This window comes from Maylandia zebra, linkage group LG1 (genome assembly GCF_041146795.1).
Source record: "Maylandia zebra isolate NMK-2024a linkage group LG1, Mzebra_GT3a, whole genome shotgun sequence".
Classification (NCBI taxonomy): domain Eukaryota; kingdom Metazoa; phylum Chordata; class Actinopteri; order Cichliformes; family Cichlidae; genus Maylandia; species Maylandia zebra.
This window is the reverse complement of record NC_135167.1, coordinates 2,824,430-2,843,161: the sequence shown is the minus strand read 5'-3', so window position 1 is coordinate 2,843,161 and position 18,732 is coordinate 2,824,430. Positions and strand designations below refer to the sequence as shown.

General features: G+C 44.5%; 1 protein-coding gene across 4 annotated transcripts in view; it reads left to right on the top strand.

Annotated features, from left to right (window-relative positions):
* The window catches only part of LOC101482650 (katanin p80 (WD repeat containing) subunit B 1), an 85,740-nt gene extending 68,090 nt beyond the window's left edge, over positions 1-17,650 (top strand). Inside the window, exons 1-20 of one of the 4 annotated variants that reach the window (XM_076885687.1) lie at positions 439-632; positions 5,526-5,659; positions 5,752-5,882; positions 8,011-8,128; positions 8,705-8,805; positions 8,886-8,927; positions 9,628-9,711; positions 10,439-10,554; positions 11,630-11,701; positions 11,772-11,922; positions 12,007-12,200; positions 12,513-12,661; positions 13,090-13,140; positions 13,343-13,407; positions 13,820-14,038; positions 14,120-14,269; positions 14,451-14,527; positions 15,723-15,797; positions 16,225-16,341; positions 17,124-17,650. In XM_076885687.1, the coding sequence (XP_076741802.1) occupies positions 5,611-5,659; positions 5,752-5,882; positions 8,011-8,128; positions 8,705-8,805; positions 8,886-8,927; positions 9,628-9,711; positions 10,439-10,554; positions 11,630-11,701; positions 11,772-11,922; positions 12,007-12,200; positions 12,513-12,661; positions 13,090-13,140; positions 13,343-13,407; positions 13,820-14,038; positions 14,120-14,269; positions 14,451-14,527; positions 15,723-15,797; positions 16,225-16,341; positions 17,124-17,265 (2,103 nt within the window). In that variant the 5' untranslated portion in view covers positions 439-632; positions 5,526-5,610 and the 3' untranslated portion in view covers positions 17,266-17,650. Of the gene's footprint in view, positions 1-437; positions 633-2,117; positions 2,140-5,525; positions 5,660-5,751; positions 5,883-8,010; positions 8,129-8,704; positions 8,806-8,885; positions 8,928-9,627; positions 9,712-10,438; positions 10,555-11,629; positions 11,702-11,771; positions 11,923-12,006; positions 12,201-12,512; positions 12,662-13,089; positions 13,141-13,342; positions 13,408-13,819; positions 14,039-14,119; positions 14,270-14,450; positions 14,528-15,722; positions 15,798-16,224; positions 16,342-17,123 lie in introns of those variants that run through there. The other 3 variants (XM_076885708.1, XM_076885734.1, XM_076885774.1) reach the window with 3 other exon arrangements.
* Positions 17,651-18,732: the final 1,082 nt, after the last annotated feature.

The window sequence follows — 18,732 nt, the reverse complement described above, 5'->3', positions numbered from 1 at the left end:
CCAATCCAGCCCTGAACTAATGAATTAATTTCCTAATTAATTTAGTTTTATTTTAGTTTTGTAAATACACAATGTCATTTTAGATAGCTTTCATTTTCTTACAAAGCTGCTTTTCTTTCAGTGCAGCTTAAATCATTAGAGGCAAATTTAGAGGGGGCGGGTAACCAGGTTTATGAGAAACTAAAAACCAAATTTAGAAAAGGGACAGATATGTGAGGGGGAAAATACTTAATCACAAGAAAATAAAAGATGCATTTAGGAGAAATTATAAGGAAAAAAATCTAAATTTACCAGAAAAGATTTGAGAAAAAGGGAAAAGTTTGGCAAACGTAACAAAAATAAAAACAAAGAGAAACATGTCAAATCTGGAGAAATGGAAATTTAAGATAAATACCGCTAAGTTAACGGCGCTACTGAAAAGTTCAACCTAGTGATCGTTTTCTACAGTCATGACTTCGAAGCGTATTTGTTAATAAAGTTGTTTGGGGGAAAAGGGTAATGACGTCACCGGAAGTGAGGTGTGTGATTCAGTTGCTAAGCTGCAGCCGAGCAGTAAACGGACCGTCGACAAGTTGCTGTCGCCGCCTCACCGGATCAACTTTAAGCCGTCCGTCGGTGACCGACAGACCGAGGTAAGCTGCCCAACGCCAGACTGCGTCTGCTCGGTCCAAGTTCCGCCGGGGAGCCGCTGCTCCTGACGCCGATGCCCGGCCTCAGTGTTCGGCTAACGTTAGCCCGGAGCTCGGTACGGCGGGTGGTTAGGTCAGCACCGGTGTTCCAGATCAACTGGCGTTTAGATCAACTGGCGTTTAGATCGCGAAAACAGCAAACAAGTAACACCACGCCGATGTTGTTCACAGGACACAAAGAGTAAACGATCGTTTACTCTTTGTGTCCTGTGAACAACATACTTGTTTGCTGTTTTCGCGATCTAAACGCCAGTTGATCTAAACGCCAGTTGATCGCGTCGCGCATGAGGATATCACCAGGTAAACTCGCCACATTTTTAAACATTTTGTTGTTCAACAGCATCAAGACTGACGGAGTGTGTTTGAGACAACCTCACAAGTGTCACAGGTGACACATTTGGCGTTTTTTTGCTGGTTTGTCGGTAGGAGCTCCTGAAACGCAAGACTGCCACACATCTGTTCGACCAACGCCAGTTGATCTAAACGCCAGTTGATCTAAACGCCAGTTGATCTAAACGCCAGTTGATCTAAACGCCAGTTGATCTGGAACACCCGCCACAGAGTCAGAGTTAACGGGTTAAAGTGGGGAGCAGACGGACCTCCTCTGCTGTGTTAGTCTGAACATGAGCTCGTCTGTGGTTTAATGAGCTTAATGAAGAACCTTAATGAGATTACCTGAAGTTAGCTGAAGCTCCAGGAGAGCAGAGCAAACACTCCTGACCACAACAGCACTGCTCAGTTAGTTTACCGGTGTTTTCATACACGTTATGATCTGAGAAAAATGCGCCAGTTTCCATAAACAGAAATGTTCGCTTCAGTCTGCAGACAGTAACACATGAAGGTTCTTGCAGATTTTAAGTATTATTTTTGTGTTAGAAAAATAGATATTATCTAACAGTTTGGATGTAGATGAAGGTGCTGATGAGGATGAGAAATATCTTATTTATCCCATATTTGGGAGACTTTTGTTATAGCAGGAAATGAATATCAGACACCAACCGACATCACCTGATAACACCAAACAAGATTTATTCTGTTTGTTCATTTGTGAAATCTTGTGTTTGCAGGTGAAGAATTATGTTATTTAAGAAAAAAATTCAAGGAGTTTGAATTGTGCGGTTGCTTTGAGGTTGTTGATGATGTATCTGCACCGTGTCTTTATGGATCACGAGATGAACTGTGGTACTGCATGAGGAAGTCGGGAGTAGCAGAGAAGGATGTGAGGGTGGTGCAGGACATGTATGAGGACGGAGAGAGACAGTGGTGAGGTGTGTGGTAGGAATGACAGATGGGTTCAAGATGGGGGTGGGATTACATCAGGGATCTCCTCTGAGCCCCTTCTTGTTTGCTGTGGTGATGGGGACAGGCTGATAGACGAGGCCAGGCAGGAGTCTCTGTGGATCGTGATGTTTGCAGATGACACCGTGAGCTGCAGTGGGAGCAGGTCGAGGTATGCTCTGAACACAAGAGGAATGAAAGTCAGTAGGAGGAAAATAGCTGAACCGAAGAGGATAACGTGCCACTCGTCTCACTCTCATTCACACAATGAGAGAGACGAGTGGAAAGGTTAACATGCAAGCACCGGAGGTAGTGCCAAATGAATAATTGTTTCTGAGACGTGAGATGTGGGAATTTATGGATTTAAAATTTATCGCTCAAGCAGCCTCAGAAAGGCAGAAGTGTGACAGTTTTTTATAAAGCTAGGTCTTTAACTGCTGTTGACTTTGACCCTGGCACGTTCTCCTCTTTGGCTCAGCTATTATAATGAAATCATTCTGGTAGGTGATTTTAATTGGGATCGGTTTTCTCCTGTGTCTGATTATTTTAAGGCACACTGTTTTTAATCTAACACAAATGACTAAAGCCCCACACACCTTATTCCCCAGATAAATCATCTTTGATTAATGTGCCACATCATTTCTCCACAGCAGTTTTTACCAGCGACTTGACTGATCGCTGCATGGTTGGTGCTGCGAGGAACAGTTTCATGCTCTGAGCATCATCACAAACAGAAATTTAAAGCTTTTACATGAGCAAGCCTTTTGTCACGACTTCATGAATTTACATTGGGTCAGTTTTACATTGATGGACGGTGTTAACTTAGCTTGTAAATATTACTCTGAGAGTTTTATCTGCCTTGTGGACAAACATGCTGCTTTTAGCCAGGTCAGAGTGAAAGGGCGGGACAGGAAGCAGCCCTGAGCAGCTTCAAGAAAGTCCGACACTGATGCCAATGGCTAAGGTTTGGCAGCTGCGTAATAGCTTCGCTGCTTCTATTAGGAAATCCAAATGTGATCACTTTCTGATCTTAACCACTGACAGTCTCAAAGTCCCTGGGACGCGTTGGCAGACTATAAATTCTCTCTCTGACAGCTTTGAAGAGCATTAACATTAAAAAGTCACCGGTCCAGACAGTCTGTCTCCGTTTTTCTTGCGTCTGCTTGCAAGCATCATAGATGAGCCAGCGTCTTATATTTTTAATCTTTCCATACAACTGAACACTTCAGCAGAGATCCCAGTGTGCCTTTGTACTGCCCTCCTGAAAGGTGATGATTCTTGGATGGTAATAATATGAACCAATCTGCAAACTCTGTATTTTAGCTGAGATTCTTTAATGGCTGAGGAATAATCAACCTTAGAGCTATCAGAATGAAAATGATATTTTATCTCTCCAGTACTGTAACTTAAAGGTTTAAAATTTAAAGTTCTCAATGATATCTACGAGGCCCTGGAAGCAAAGAAATACTGCACCCCTCTTTTTATTGATCGAAAGCCTCCGGCACTGTTGATCGTGGGGTTTTATGTCAGAGGTTATTGGAAAAGGGCCGTTCAGACCAAGCTAAGCACCTTTCTCACCATAAGCAGTGTGTGCAGTTTAATGGTCTCTCTTCCAGTTTTTTAAATGTGACTGATGGAGTGCCACAGGTTTCTGTCTTGGGACCTGCGTTATTTACTATTTATGTCAGTGCTGTGGGACAAAATCTAAGTGCAACTGCCTATTTTTACGCAGATGATTAATTGTGGTAATAATCTGGTACCCTGGTATCGACATGGTTTTCGAACATTTGCAGTTAGCTTTTGATCGTACACAGTCACAGCTGTTTCTGCTAAGGCTGTCTTTGAAATGCATCTATAAAAAAAACCACGGTTGTGTTCTTCTCAGAGGGTTCGGTTAACCCTAATCCTAACTTCCCTCTCTTGTATCTTCTCAAGGTACATGTATTAACAATGAAGCTGTGGAGTCTTACAAACATCGAGTTCCTGTTGAAGCTAGGCTGAAGCTGGAGTTTTGTTTTTCTTAGAAATGGATCGTTGGACTTTGTTTATCACGGCATTAAGATTTATCACCGGCTCAAAACCTTTAGCACACCACTGTACTTTATATTCACTGGTTGATTAGTCCTCATTAGCCTCATGCAGGATGGTTCATTGATAGCATTTTGTCTCTAAATTCATTTCTGGTTTACTCGTCTCCTATTTGTCAGATTACCTGTAATCTGACAAATAGTTTAGTCACAATCTGCGGTCTCAGGACTTCTTTGCACTCACTGTTCAGACCTCAGAGAGAAGGTATTCTCCTTTTCTGTCCCGTCCTCATGGATTACATGACAGAAGGATTTCAGGCTCTCAGCTGATTTTGCTCGTAGACTTTAAAAGACGCATAAATGGTTTTGTGAAATCATCACTGGGAATCTTGTTTTTAGTTTGACTGTGTAGACACTTGGTAAAATATTCAATATTTTATTGGTGTTATTTTATTATGCCTGTTTGAAACAGGTCTCTCTTGTAAATGAGGCATTGAGTCTCAGGACTATTTGTATAAATAAAGGTAAAATGAACAAGCACTTGGTGACAGTGGTGAGGAAAAACTTATTGTCACAGGAAGTAACCTCGAGAAGAACCACGCTCGGGGAGGGGCCGGTATGGGAGTGAGGGGAGGAAAAGAAAACACTCAGTGCATCATGGGAATCCTTCAGCAGCCTGAGACTATAGCAGGAGAAATCTGCTCTCTCTTTCTAGTCCCTGTCAGGACTCTTGCTGCAGCATTTTGGATTAGCTGAAGGCTTTTCAGGGAGTTTTTAGGACATCCTGATAATAATGAATTACGTCCAGCCTGGAAGTAATAAATGCATGAACTAGTTTTTCAGCGTCACTCTGAGACAGGATATTTCTAATTTTAGAGATGTTGCACAAATGGAAGAAAGCAGTCTTACATATTTGTTTAATATGTGCGTTGAAGGACATGTCCTGGTCAAACATGACTCCAAGGTTCCTCACAGCGTTACTGGAGGCCAAGGTAATGCCATCCAGGGTAAGAATCTGGTTAGATACTATATTTGTAGGAAATTAACGGTCATCAAGGTTTTTATATCTTTAAGACATTCCTGCAGTTTAACTAACTTATATCATCTGGCTTCTGGCTTGTATACAGTGTTTTCCAATAATAGATGAGTTTAAATACTTGGGGTCAACCATCCAAAACAAGGGACAGCACACAAGAGACATGAAGAAGTGTGCAGGCTTGGTGGAGTTTCAGGGGTGATTTGTGACAGAAGGACGGCAGCCAGCATGAAAGGGAGGGTTTACAGGGTGGTAGTGACACCTGTGTGGTTTGGAGGCCGAGCTGAAGACGATGGTATCTTCACTGGGAGTAGAAATGAGAGCTCAGCGTCAGAGAGGCGAGACTGAGACGGTTTTATATGTCTTATCTCTTCTATCACTTATTTATCACTGTGTTGTGTTCCTGCAGGTGTTTGACGCTCAGTGCAAACACTAAATCAGAATCAGAATCAGAATACTTTATTGATCCCTGGGGGAAATTATTTTTTGTTACAGTGCTCCATTTTAAACCAGGAGCTGATGTCCGTCTCATGAATTAACCTCAGCCGGGGTCGTCAAACACAGCAGCCAGTCTCCCAGTATGACCAGTATGGCTGCCTCCAGCACAACCAAGATCGCATGGCGCCTTCGTGAGTATTAAAGTTACTCAAACGATCATCACACCCTTCCTGTCCAGCAGCCCAGCCCGACCTGAATTTGTTCCTCCTTTGTTGCCGTACAGAGGAGTTCGAGGCTCAATCCAGCTCCATTTCCTGTCTGGCTCTGGGGAAAAGCTCGGGCCGCCTGCTGGCCACAGGAGGAGAGGACTGCAGGGTCAACATCTGGGCCGTCAGCAAGGCCAACTGCATCATGGTGAGTCCCCCGCAATGCAAAATGCGATGGGTTTCTAATTTTTAAGGTTTCCGTCGAGGTTTTTTAGGCCTGAAACATGAGCAGATTCAAAGGAACCCATCCTTTACCTACTGCTCTTCTGCAGTCTGCAGGTCATGATGCCCACACCTGCCTCTCTCCTGTCACCACCTCACGCTTTTATCTTTATTATTGATTCATTTCTGATTGTTAAATGATGAAAACAGAGTTCGCTCCATGGGAATTAAACAGACTCATGTTTCCCCTCCACTGCTCGCCATCTTCCTCCAACTAAACTAACCTGCCTGACCTCTTACGTTGTGTGTAGTGCACCACATCATGGCAGAGCGCAGACTGTATACAGGGAGTGCAGAATTATTAGGCAAATGAGTATTTTGTCCACATCATCCTCTTCATGCATGTTGTCTTACTCCAAGCTGTATAGGCTCGAAAGCCTACTACCAATTAAGCATATTAGGTGATGTGCATCTCTGTAATGAGAAGGGGTGTGGTCTAATGACATCAACACCCTATATCAGGTGTGCATAATTATTAGGCAACGTCCTTTCCTTTGGCAAAATGGGTCAAAAGAAGGACTTGACAGGCTCAGAAAAGTCAAAAATAGTGAGATATCTTGCAGAGGGATGCAGCAGTCTCAAAACTGCAAAGCTTCTGAAGCGTGATCATCGAACAATCAAGCGTTTCATGCAAAATAGTCAACAGGGTCACAAGAAGCGTGTGGAAAAACCAAGGCGCAAAATAACTGCCCATGAACTGAGAAAAGTCAAGCGTGCAGCTGCCAAGATGCCACTTGCCACCAGTTTGGCCATATTTCAGAGCTGCAACATCACTGGAGTGCCCAAAAGCACAAGGTGTGCAATACTCAGAGACATGTCCAAGGTAAGAAAGGCTGAAAGACGACCACCACTGAACAAGACACACAAGCTGAAACGTCAAGACTGGGCCAAGAAATATCTCAAGACTGGTTTTTCTAAGGTTTTATGGACTGATGAAATGAGAGTGAGTCTTGATGGGCCAGATGGATGGGCCCGTGGCTGGATTGGTAAAGGGCAGAGAGCTCCAGTCCCACTCAGACGCCAGCAAGGTGGAGGTGGAGTACTGGTTTGGGCTGGTATCATCAAAGATGAGCTTGTGGGGCCTTTTCGGGTTGAGGATGGAGTCAAGCTCAACTCCCAGTCCTACTGCCAGTTTCTGGAAGACACCTTCTTCAAGCAGTGGTACAGGAAGAAGTCTGCATCCTTCAAGAAAAACATGATTTTCATGCAGGACAATGCTCCATCACACGTGTCCAAGTACTCCACAGCGTGGCTGGCAAGAAAGGGTATAAAAGAAGAAAAACTAATGACATGGCCTCCTTGTTCACCTGATCTGAACCCCATTGAGAACCTGTGGTCCATCATCAAATGTGAGATTTACAAGGAGGGAAAACAGTACACCTCTCTGAACAGTGTCTGGGAGGCTGTGGTTGCTGCTGCACGCAATGTTGATGGTGAACAGATCAAAACACTGACAGAATCCATGGATGGCAGGCTTTTGAGTGTCCTTGCAAAGAAAGGTGGCTATATTGGTCGCTGATTTGTTTTTGTTTTGTTTTTGAATGTCAGAAATGTATATTTGTGAATGTGGAGATGTTATATTGGTTTCACTGGTAAAAATAAATCATTGAAATTCTGCACTCCCTGTATAAAGGATGGGTGTAGATTTGAATTCTGAAAAGTGAAGCTTAAACCTGCGATTTTCATGGATGTCCAGCAGGGGGCGACTCCTCTGACTGTGAATAGAAGTCTGTGAGAAAACGAGCCGCCTCCTCACCTGATCTCTGAGCTCAGTAAACAGTTTCCTGACGGCTTTATGGTCTCAGTCGCTGTTTTCAGGTCTTATTGAATAAAAGATGAAGCTCATTTTGGAAATGATGGTTTCCATTAGTGTTCAGGGGACGATAAAGCAGGAGATGAAGGTGGGCTTATTTTGTGATTGACAGGTGACGTGGTGTCCCTCAGCAGCTTCACTAACACTAACATTTTGATATACAGTCTGTGTTTTGAGTTTTTGAGAAAGGAGCGAGGTGCAGTTTTAGGTGATGATGTCTGTTCTGACTGTTTCCTCTCAGAGTCTGACTGGTCACAAGAACCCAGTGGAGTCTATCCATTTCAACGTGTCGGAGGAGCAGGTCGCCGCCGGGTCGCAGTCAGGTTCAATACGAGTCTGGGACCTGGAGGCTGCCAAGAGTAAGACTCTGTCTGTTCTGTGGCTACGAGGCTTTTTAGTCAAAGCTTCACCGCCTCTAAACTGTCTGTGTGCGTAATTTATCTGCACAGGTGCTTTAGATCAGCGGTGGACAGCGTAAGGTTCACACTGACAAAGAGAAGTGAAGTGAGCGAACCAGTCGATTAGAAATATGACACACAAAGAGCTGAAACATGTTAAAATCAACTTGCTTTTTTTTATTAGTGTGGTGAGTTTTTTCTAAATTTCTGAGTGCAAAGTTTGAGCTATGAGCTCTTCCACCTCTGCTGCCTCGAGGACACAGGACATCCGTCATACCACATGATGTCAGCCTCTGTAATATAGTACATCAGTCTGATTGAGTATATGTTATTATTAGTAGTATTTTTCCATCTACTCTTATTTTGAAAATTGATACAGCTTCCTCAGTGTTCAGTCTCAGGCTGTAACGGAGGACGTTGTACCCCGCAGTCAGAATAATCGTCCGTCCCATCATGCGGAGGCGTTTTAATGCACCTAAGCTGGGTCTTAGTTAGAAAGAGATGCAAAGAGGTGACCCTGCTGCTTCCTGTGCTCAGTTTTAAGGACTCTGATGGGACACAAAGCCAACATCACCAGCCTGGGCTTCCATCCCTTTGGAGACTTCCTGGCCTCCAGCTCCATGGACACAAACATTAAGGTAGGCGTGCTTTCCTGTGTGAGAACATCCTTGAAGTCTTAATCCGCTCTAATGAAATGTCTCTTCTTTTCTGCTGTCAGCTGTGGGACTTGCGGAGGAAAGGATACGTGTTCAGATATAAGGTAAGTTTGTGCTCAGGATGACAGGCCGGCTCCTAATATCCTGCTCGAATCCAGGTGCACGTTTCTAACAGGTGGACAGTGGCTGCAGGTGGATTTGGTAAACACACCTGTGGTGACCTAACAAAGTGTGATGTGGACATTTGCTTCAGTGGAATCTGCTCTTTTATGCAAATGAGTTGACCTCATCTGACCTGGAAACAGCACCGTGTGAAAAGCTAAATCCTGATTGTTTTCAGGTTTCTGACAGATTTTTGATGTTTTTCAGATGTTTAAGCCCCGCTCTACATTCTGATGCTTGTTTTCCACAGTTGTACCATCACATACAAAACAAATACACACAGACACGTGGTCACTGTGCGCCAAAGCCGAGGACGCTCAGAATGATTCGGATTAAACTGTGTCAGTCGGAGCTTTTATGGAGTCTTACAGTAAACGGATTATTGCATTTAAAAGAACTGAGAGACTTCAATTTAATTTTGTTTATGCAGCGCCAAATCACAACATCAGTCACCTCAATGCGCTTTATACTTTAAGATCTACATACAGAGAAAAACCAACAATCATATGACCTCCTATGAGCACTTTGGCGACAGTGGGAAGGAAAAACTCCAGAACCAGGCTCAGAGCTTCTACTTTCCTTCAAAATAAAAGCTTCACATGAGTCTCGATAGCAAAAATCTGACCAGTGTTGGTGTTGCAGGGTCACACTCAGGCTGTGAGGAGTTTGGCCTTCAGTCCTGATGGGAAGTGGTTAGCTTCAGCGAGCGACGACTGCACCGTCAAGGTACGACCTGATCTGACGTCTCACCTTTAATGTAAAAAATATATTTTAAGGATTGTTTTTCCCGGTACTTACATGTTGTGGTAACTCTGACTCTGTAACAGTAGATGCTGAGAAACCTTCAGAGTAACTATAACCTGCAGGAGTTACACGATGCTGTGAATGTAAACTGTGAAGCAGAACATCAGCAGCAGGAAACTGTGCAGAAAGGCTGGAAGACGTTAAAATGTTCCAGCTGGTCCTGGTTCATGTTTGGTAGTCACGTGTTCCCATAAAATAAAACGAGCGATTGAATCGCAACATTTTTAGATTCTTCTACATTTTAAAATGGTTTTAAAAGGTCCGTCTGTTGAATCACTTCAGTGTTTTAGGATTTTTAAGATCCATCTTTTCTATTAAAATAGTTTTCAGGACACTTCTTGACCCAGGTTCAGTTACATTTATTTAAATAAAGTAATAAGCTGGTGATGTGTAACGACTCGTTAGGCTAACATTTCATCGATGTTTAGAATTAAGTTTCATTTCAATTGCAGCGGTCGGATGTTCGGGTGTTTGAGAGCATCTTGGGAATTTAAAAGTGTGAACATGATGTGTTTATTCTGTAAATGCTGTGAAAGCATCAAACCGGCAGCATCCTGTAATAAAATCGCTCATTCTGATTGGCTGAAGGAGGTGAGCTCTGCTCTCTTCCTGTTCGATGACCTCAGCCCTGTCCTCTTGTCTCCATCAGCTGTGGGACCTGGCTCAGGGGAAAACCATCACGGAATTCAAATCTCACACCGCCGCCGTCAACATCGTCCAGTTCCACCCCAACGAGTACCTGCTGGCCTCCGGAAGCTCCGACAGGTACGTCGCCGCAGGCCGAGCGCCCGAGACGCAGCAGCTCGGAGCTGAAGGAGCGACTCATGAGTGGAATCAGTGTTTGTGACACTTTGTGGCTCGTTTAGTTTTTCTGTTTCATGAAGCTCAGAGGCTGCGCGAGGTTGTCCTCTCTCTGTGCCGCCAAGATTTTATTTTGGTGCTGAGTTTGATTGTTTGTGGCATTTTTTTAAATGTAACATTTCTTTTAGTCTGAAATTCTTTTACTTTTTTTCACATACATGTCCTGTGTCTTCTACATGTCCTCTGCATGTGCCACTAAATCATACATTTATAACTAAAAGTAAACAGGAAATATAATATAAATATAATAAAATGGAAATAATAACTCATCCTTTCTCCAACACAACCAGCAAGTGCACTCAGTATTTAATCATTTCTTTATTTTTGCATATGAAGTATAAATAAGTATTCCAACATGAATCACTTAAATTGATTATTATGTTTAATTTGAGGACATCGACCTGGTGTTAGAGACAGTTTATAAGTTACACCAGCAAGCAAAGCTGTAGTTTGTGGCCTGATTTTCCGATTGTCATGTGATCGTGATGGAGCCGTTAAAGCTTTGAATGTGTCACTTCAAAGAAATGAGACATTTTGTAGGTTTTGGCCTGTTTTAGTGACAGAACAGGGAGCAGGGTCATTTTTATCTCAAACAGTTTATTGATGGAATAAATCTTACTCTCATTTATGAGAATAAGAAGTGACTCAAACACATACTTTCTTCAATTAATTATAAAAATTTCTTTAGCTTAGCTTGTAGTTAGAGCTGGGTTAGGCGACCCTAACCATCCCTCAGGTTCCTGGGGACTTCCCATGATGCACTGAGAGGTGCACTTTGCCCTCCACTCCCTCTTTTGTTCGTGTTTCGTTCCTCTTTTCTCTTTCTCCTCATTTACTGACTTGTCACTGCTGACCGTGGATCTGTTGGAGGTCTCTTCCTGTTCCTCAGCCGTGTTGTAGCGTCTTCACCTGACACTATAAAACACCTACAGGTGTCTCTAATGAGCTGCAGCTGTATGAACTCTGCATGTGCTTGCAGGACCATCAAGCTGTGGGATCTGGAGAAGTTTACGATGATCGGCTCGTTGGAGGGCGACACGACTCCGGTCAGGTGAGTTTTTCCCCGTTGCAGCAGGGTGTAACTGGAATGTGACCTCTGACCCCTGTCCCTGTGGTTTCAGGTGTATATGTTTTAGCCCAGATGGCTCCTGCCTGTACAGCGGCGCCACGGACTCGCTGCGGGTCTTCGGCTGGGAACCGGACCGCTGCTTTGACGCGGTGCCGGTGAGCTGGGGAAAGGTGTCTGACCTCGCCATCTGCAACCAGCAGCTGGTGTGTAGCTCCGCCCACCGCTCAGTAACAGTACTGTGCAGAAGTTTTAGGTAATCTTAATCTTCCACCTTCTCCACATGTCAGATCGGCGTGTCTCATCAGCTGTCGAGTGTGTCGTCCTACGTGGTCGATCTGAAGAGGGTAAAGAAGAGCGGTGGCGCCGTGATCCAGGGGATCATCCAGGACGACCAGCCGCTCACAGAGCCGAAGAAGGACCCCAAAGGAGCGGCACTGCGAAAGAACTACGAGAGACCCACGACCACCTGCAGATCGCAGAGGTACGGCACACTGAGAGACAGGAGAAAATACTCCAGATACTGCAAGTACTGACTCCTGGATTTAAAGTTTTATACATGAGCCACTGGTTTCATTCATCAAACACTCAGATCACATGTCATATATATATATATATATATATATATATATATATATATATATATATATATATAATAAATATATATATATATAAAATCTTATTTGACTTCAGTGGAAAAGTTTCGCTTCCAGATTCTTTAATAAAAGTAAATAAAGTAAAAAATTTGCAGTTTTTCTTCTAAAAACAAACAAACAAATGTTTGTGATGTCATCAGGTTGAAGCACCGTTCAGAGTCTGACAGGCGGAGCCCCGAAGGGGAGAGGCGGAGCCCTAGCGAGGACGAGGCGGACGAGAAGCTGTCGTCTGCTGAGATCCACAACGCCGAGGACTACAAGGCCATCTTCCAGCCAAAGAGCGCCATCTGTAGGTGGACCCGGAGCATCGCAGCTCAGATGTTGAATAACGAATACAGTTATACGTACATACAACGAGATCTGTGAAATATTGCTATTGAAAAGGACGCTGAGTTCATCTTTAATCAACACTGCACCAACAAAATCTGTGTTTAGTTTCCCCGAAAGCTTCTATTTCCTCACCTGTTGATCCACCTGCAGCATCGCCATCAGTTCTGCTCTGGCTGATTTTGAGAAGCAGGCCATATTTGAAAAGTGAGAGGAGTAAACATTACTCGCTGTAAGAGCCAAACAGGATGGGAGGATCTGATTGGTTCTTTGTGCCTTTTTAAAATATTCATCCTAATGAGGACAAAGACACTCTCGTCATTTCTTCTTTTGTTTTCATGTCGTCACATTTATTTTGCAGTCTGAGCTCCTCGTTCTCCTCTCTTCCAGCTCGCACTCCTCCTAAGATGTCGGAGCCTTTTCCCGCTCCTCCAGAGGACGGTGAGTCCAGCACAGCTTCACGTTTCTGTGAGACATCAGGAGACGACGCGCCTCCGACGTTTCAGTTTATAGATGAAACACGAACAATAAATCACGTGTTCGACAGTGAAAAACACACGACACAAAAACACACGACAGAGGTGTTTCAGCTCCTGTTTTGTGGTTACTGGGTCGTTTCCTGATGATTTCTTCTTCTGCTCAGAGTCCATTTTGGCGATCAGCCGGCAGCTGAAGGACATCAAGTCTAATTTTCCTGATAAACAGCAGGTCAGTGAACGCAGCAGCCGTGTGTCTGTGTGGAAACATGGACGCCTTAGGACAGCGGACTATAAATGCAACGAACCTATCAGAGCTCAAATACCTGCTGTTTACAACAAAGTAGTCCTCCAGCCGCTCGGTTTTCTCTTTCTTTAGTTAAAGATTTTTCTTTGTCTTCAGAAAATCAGTTTAATTCAAAACCATCTAAAACCTTTAACAGCTGTGTGACTTTGGTCTGAGTGCGGTTATATGAGAGGTTTTATGAGTCTAAATTAACAACTAAAATGATGTGTGAGAAATTATTTTGTAATAATTTCTTGTTTCTGTCATTATTAACAGTTTTTCCAAAAATCAAATGCCCATAAAAACAGCTGAGATCAGAGAATAAAGGCTGTGACTGCTCGTGTCTGTTGTTTTAAAGGGTCCTCCGCTGGCTGCCTCCACTCCCGTGGTGAGGGTGGAGCCTACGGTCATTTCCGCTGTGAAGCGTCCGTCCCCTCCAGCTGCGGGCACAGTGTCCTCCAGCCACCCCGCTCCCACCCAGCCCCCCGTCACCGCGGCCAAATCCAAACCGCAGCTCAAAATCATCTCGAGCGCCCGGAACGAGCCCATCGGGCTGAACGTGGCCGACTTCCTGCCCGTGAGTGCACGCGTCAGTGTTTTTAGATTCTCGCGACAGCTTTGATGATGAGAATAAAGCTGAACGTGTGTGGTCGGTCAGTCTTCACCCAACCACAGATCTGGAGCCCTGAGTGACGAGGAGGCCCTGACCCAGATGAAGAAGGGTCACGAGACCATGTGTGTGATGCTGAGCAGCCGACTGAAGAACCTGCAGACGGTCCGAGGGGTGTGGACCCGAGACGGCATCAAGGTGAGGCTGACACACCGGTACCAGCAGCTCGCACGTGTGTGAGAAGGTCATGACCGTTTGGCGGGCTTCTGCCCGGATACAGCCGGGCAGCTCATTCATGCAGCTCCTTCTTTTATTGTTTTGTTTTCAGTTCGTTTGTGTCAATCAAAATATTTTCAAACTGCTCTTTGTTTGTGTGCAGATCGCTCTTGACACCGCCGTCTCCATGAATGATCCGTCCATAGTCGTGGACATCCTGAACATCATCAACCCCCAGCCGTGAGTCTCACACACACACACTCGTTTTCATATCTTAGTGAGGACATCTCATTGACATCATGCTTTAGAGAGCCGCTTACCCAAACCATGAAAAATGAACGCCTACTCGTAACCCTGAGGATTTGAGCCTCAATAATGCATTCAAGCTCATGGGGACAGGCACTTTGTCCTCACAGGTGACTGTTGGTCCCCACAAGTATAGTAACATTTCAAGTTTCGGTCCTACAAAGCTGTCTAAACAGGTACACACTCACACACACAAACCCGTTTCTACATCTTTGTGAGAACCCTAAGTCACACCTTGGCTTGGCTGCTCCTCAGGGAGGAGAGTTTCACACATCTATCCAGTCAAGTTAAATGACTAATTACTGTAGAGCAGGGGTGTCAAACTCAGATACACAGTGGGCCAAAATTCAAAACTGGAACAAAGTCGCGGGCTAACGTTAATATTTATTGAAAAAAAAAAATCTTCCTCCAGATATAAGAATGAATCTTTTCTTATGGACTCAAACAAGTTTTGCTGAAAAACTGAATATGGAACAAGCAAAGCTTAATACTAAACAATATATATATTAGCTGTATAATACCAGTAGGCCAGCTCTGATAGTAATTTGGTATGGCTTCGCGGGCCAAATGTAATTAGTCTGTGGGCCAAATTTGGCCCACGGGCCAGAGTTTGACACCTATGCTGTAGAGCCTAAAGTTGTGCGCCGCTTGTTTAATTAAAGACACAAAGAAATCTGCTTATTCTGCAACAATAGGCCATTTTGTCCCCACAAGTATAGTAGCATGCCAATTTCCTGTCCTGACAAAGATGTCACACACACGCGTGGAGACACACACACACACACACACACACACACACACACACACACACACACAATTCTGATTTTATACAAGTACAAACCTTTATTTACACTGGAGTTCAAAAACAAAACCTTTCTTTGTTAGTTTAACCCAAAAAATCTAAAAACAGTGACAGAAGCTGACGATTGATGACAGACGAATCGTTCTACGCAGCTTTATTATTATTATTATTTTCAGTCTGTTCTGTTTCCAATCACTGAAAAGTTTTTATTGTTTATTTGATTGCATCTGTCTTCTAAGTTTCATTTTGAAGAGTTTGACCTGCAGTTGTTTGCGGGTTGCTGACCTTTATGAACGTATAAAACCAGATGTTGCGCTGCTGTTCCAGATCTCTGTGGAAGCTGGACGTGTGCATGGTCGTCCTTCCTCAGCTCGACAAACTGCTGCAGAGCAAGTACGAGAGGTGAGCGGCTCAGAGGTAAAGTTTCTGTTGTCCAGAGATGGCGCGCGAGCGTTCAGCGGCAGAGGGTACGTTTTAAAACAACGTCAGCATCTTTGTGGGCGTTTTCATCAAGTGTCACCATTACAATGAGAGAAATGAGTTCTGATGATGCTTCAGACGAACTGCCGGGAGGCAGCTCGGGTTGCATCAGAGATGATTTCGTCTTCTCAAAGTGAATTTAAAACTCTAATTCGGATTTTACGTAAAAAGAAAGATCACTTCCTGTTTGGTAACCTGAGGTCACCCGGAGTACTTTGATTGTCAGGAGGTGGAGCAGATCTCCGCTTCCTCCCGTCCTGAACCTGAACCTGCCCCGATGCCGTCAGTGTGTCGGTATGTCGTGTAATTCGATCATCCAATCAGCTTCCTTCTCTGTGCGTTTCCTCAGCTACATACAGACCGGCTGCACGTCTCTGAAACTCGTCATGAAGCACTTCTGGACGCTGATCTCGGACACTCTAAAGGCCACGCCGTCCGTCGGGGTCGACATCACACGAGAGGAGCGGTGAGTCTCACATCTGTCCAACAGCTGCTTGACTGATTTAGCAGCACCGTCAATCAATCTGCTGATTACTCAGATTACTCTGAGGAGGAAATGCCCCAAACCTCGGCTGACTCCACCTCTCGTTCTGTGTGGGACGTTTTTAAAGATGTCTGACACGTGTTCGAACCCAGAGACTTGATTCCTGCTGTAATCGCTCCTCAGCCGGCTGCTTTTCCCTTCCAGGTCTCCTCTTTGCACTCTGCATCTGCAGGAGCCACAGCTGTATTTTAGTGACTGTAGTAGGTTTGTTTGTCCAGCAGGTGTCACCTTTGTGCTGTTGGCGAGGGCCTGCGTCCTCGCCAGCAGCAACACAGGCTGCTGAGGTTAACGGACGTTATTCCTGAGATGAGCTTCAGAGAGAGCAGCATGTTAGTGTGGTGGGGCAGCACTCATTCTGCGCCTCACTGCATTTGTTGTGAATGAAGGATGCTTCAGTGTCTCCTCCTCCAAGGGAGGTAAAAAAGGAAACATTAAACCACCTTTGGTGTAGTACTCAGACGACAGGAACCTTCATAATAAAATGAATTGAACTGTAACCAGCGACAGTCAGTTTCTCTTATAAAGGTTTGTGCAGAGATGATGTAAATCAGACGAGACACTGGAGCAAAGATGTCCCATAATTCATAGCAACACATCATCAGTGGCGGTTTGTTCAATCACTGAAGGAAAACCATTTTAATCGGACAGACTCGCCAACGTCTTTGTCCTCTGCGTTTGAGCCTCTGATGTTTTTGTGCTTCCAGACACCAGAAGTGCCGAGTGTGCTGCGAGCAGCTGAAGAACCTGAGCAACATCGTGAAGAACAAGGCGACGCAGGTCGGTCGTCACGGCAGCACCTTCAAAGAGCTGCAGCTGCTCATGTCGCCGCTCGACGACTCGCCCTGAGGGTGGCGCCGTGGATCAGCTGACTCGCAAGACCCCGCACTTTGTGTGTCCTTCTTTTGTCACGACTCTCTCCTGAGGCCTCCGTCACAGAAGAAGAAATGTTTTAATGTTGAAGACGTTAAGTGACACTCAGAGGAAGTCGAGAAATTAAACCGCCGCTGCTAAACGAGCGGGTCGGTACTCGAATCGGGGAGGAGTCTCGGTCTCGTATGGAGGCGCTGACGGGAATGTGCCTTCAGAGGTTTGGATGTTTAAAAAGTGCTCACAGGTTTGCACCACACGAGCGATTCATGAAAGGCTCGGACTTTTCACTTTTCTACTGTTCACTTTCTCCACTGTGTTTATGTACAGCTCTGTTTATTTAAATAAAGACAAAATGAAGTTAGTTACTGTACTCTTCAGAGTGACTCATGAATGCACCAGAAGCTCTGTCTCAGATTTCCTGCAGACCTCAAATGCAACATGCATTTCTACATCAGTTTAGAGCCAAGCGTGTGAAAGTCATGTCGGGTGATCTGCTCACAGATTTAAGTCTGTAAAGAATTAGACATTTGCACAGGAAGCTTGTGGAAAGACATGATCGAGCATTATTTCTACAACATAAGACCACTTTGACTCATATTTGAAGATCTTTTCTTGAGTGTACGGTCAGGTCATGAGTGTTTGGGCAGTTTTTGTTCTTTTGCTTCTGTAAACGACTACAATTTATTTAAAATAGTAAAATATGTGACTGAAATACAGATAACAGCTTGGCACAGGTTTGAAAACTGCACACAGCCGAGTGTGACGTGTGGGCGGAGTCACCGGTGTTTATTACTGGGACAGAAACAGATTTCCAGCATCATTGACTGGACAACCAAAAACGTTCTGTGAAAGCAACCCAAGACCCAGAATATTCAACAGTCGAGTCGATCAGCTGACCCCAAATCAGCTGATCATGCTTTTCACTTCCTGAACACAAACTGAGGGTTGGTGATAGACCCAGTGCCAGCTAAAGCAAAGGAGGGAAGGTTAGCATGGTTGAGTTCAGTTCTCTCTGGCTCTCTTCCAATGAGAGGACTGCTGTGATTTGATGCTTTATAAATAAAATTGAATTGAATTATTAAAACAAGTCTGTAGGTTCCCGATCATTCAGGGTTTTCCCGTCTCACATCTAAAAAACTTTTTCAAATCTAGACGCTGAACGATGGCGTCTCTATAGATAAAGCAGCTGACACTAGAGATTAAACGCCTGGGTCTCTCCGTGTCCACCTGAAATTATTTCCAAGTGCCAGCTATCAGCTACCAGATTCCTCAAACCAACCAGACTCGCACCTTAACCACGTGTCTACAATGAGTCATATGAAAACTCCCAGGACCAGCTCCAAGGGGACAACCCCAGTAGGGGTCAAATACGTGGGACTCCCCGTTAGCGGTTAGGAGTGAAAGTCTTTTGGGTGAGAGCTGAAACATCCTGAAGCACCTCAA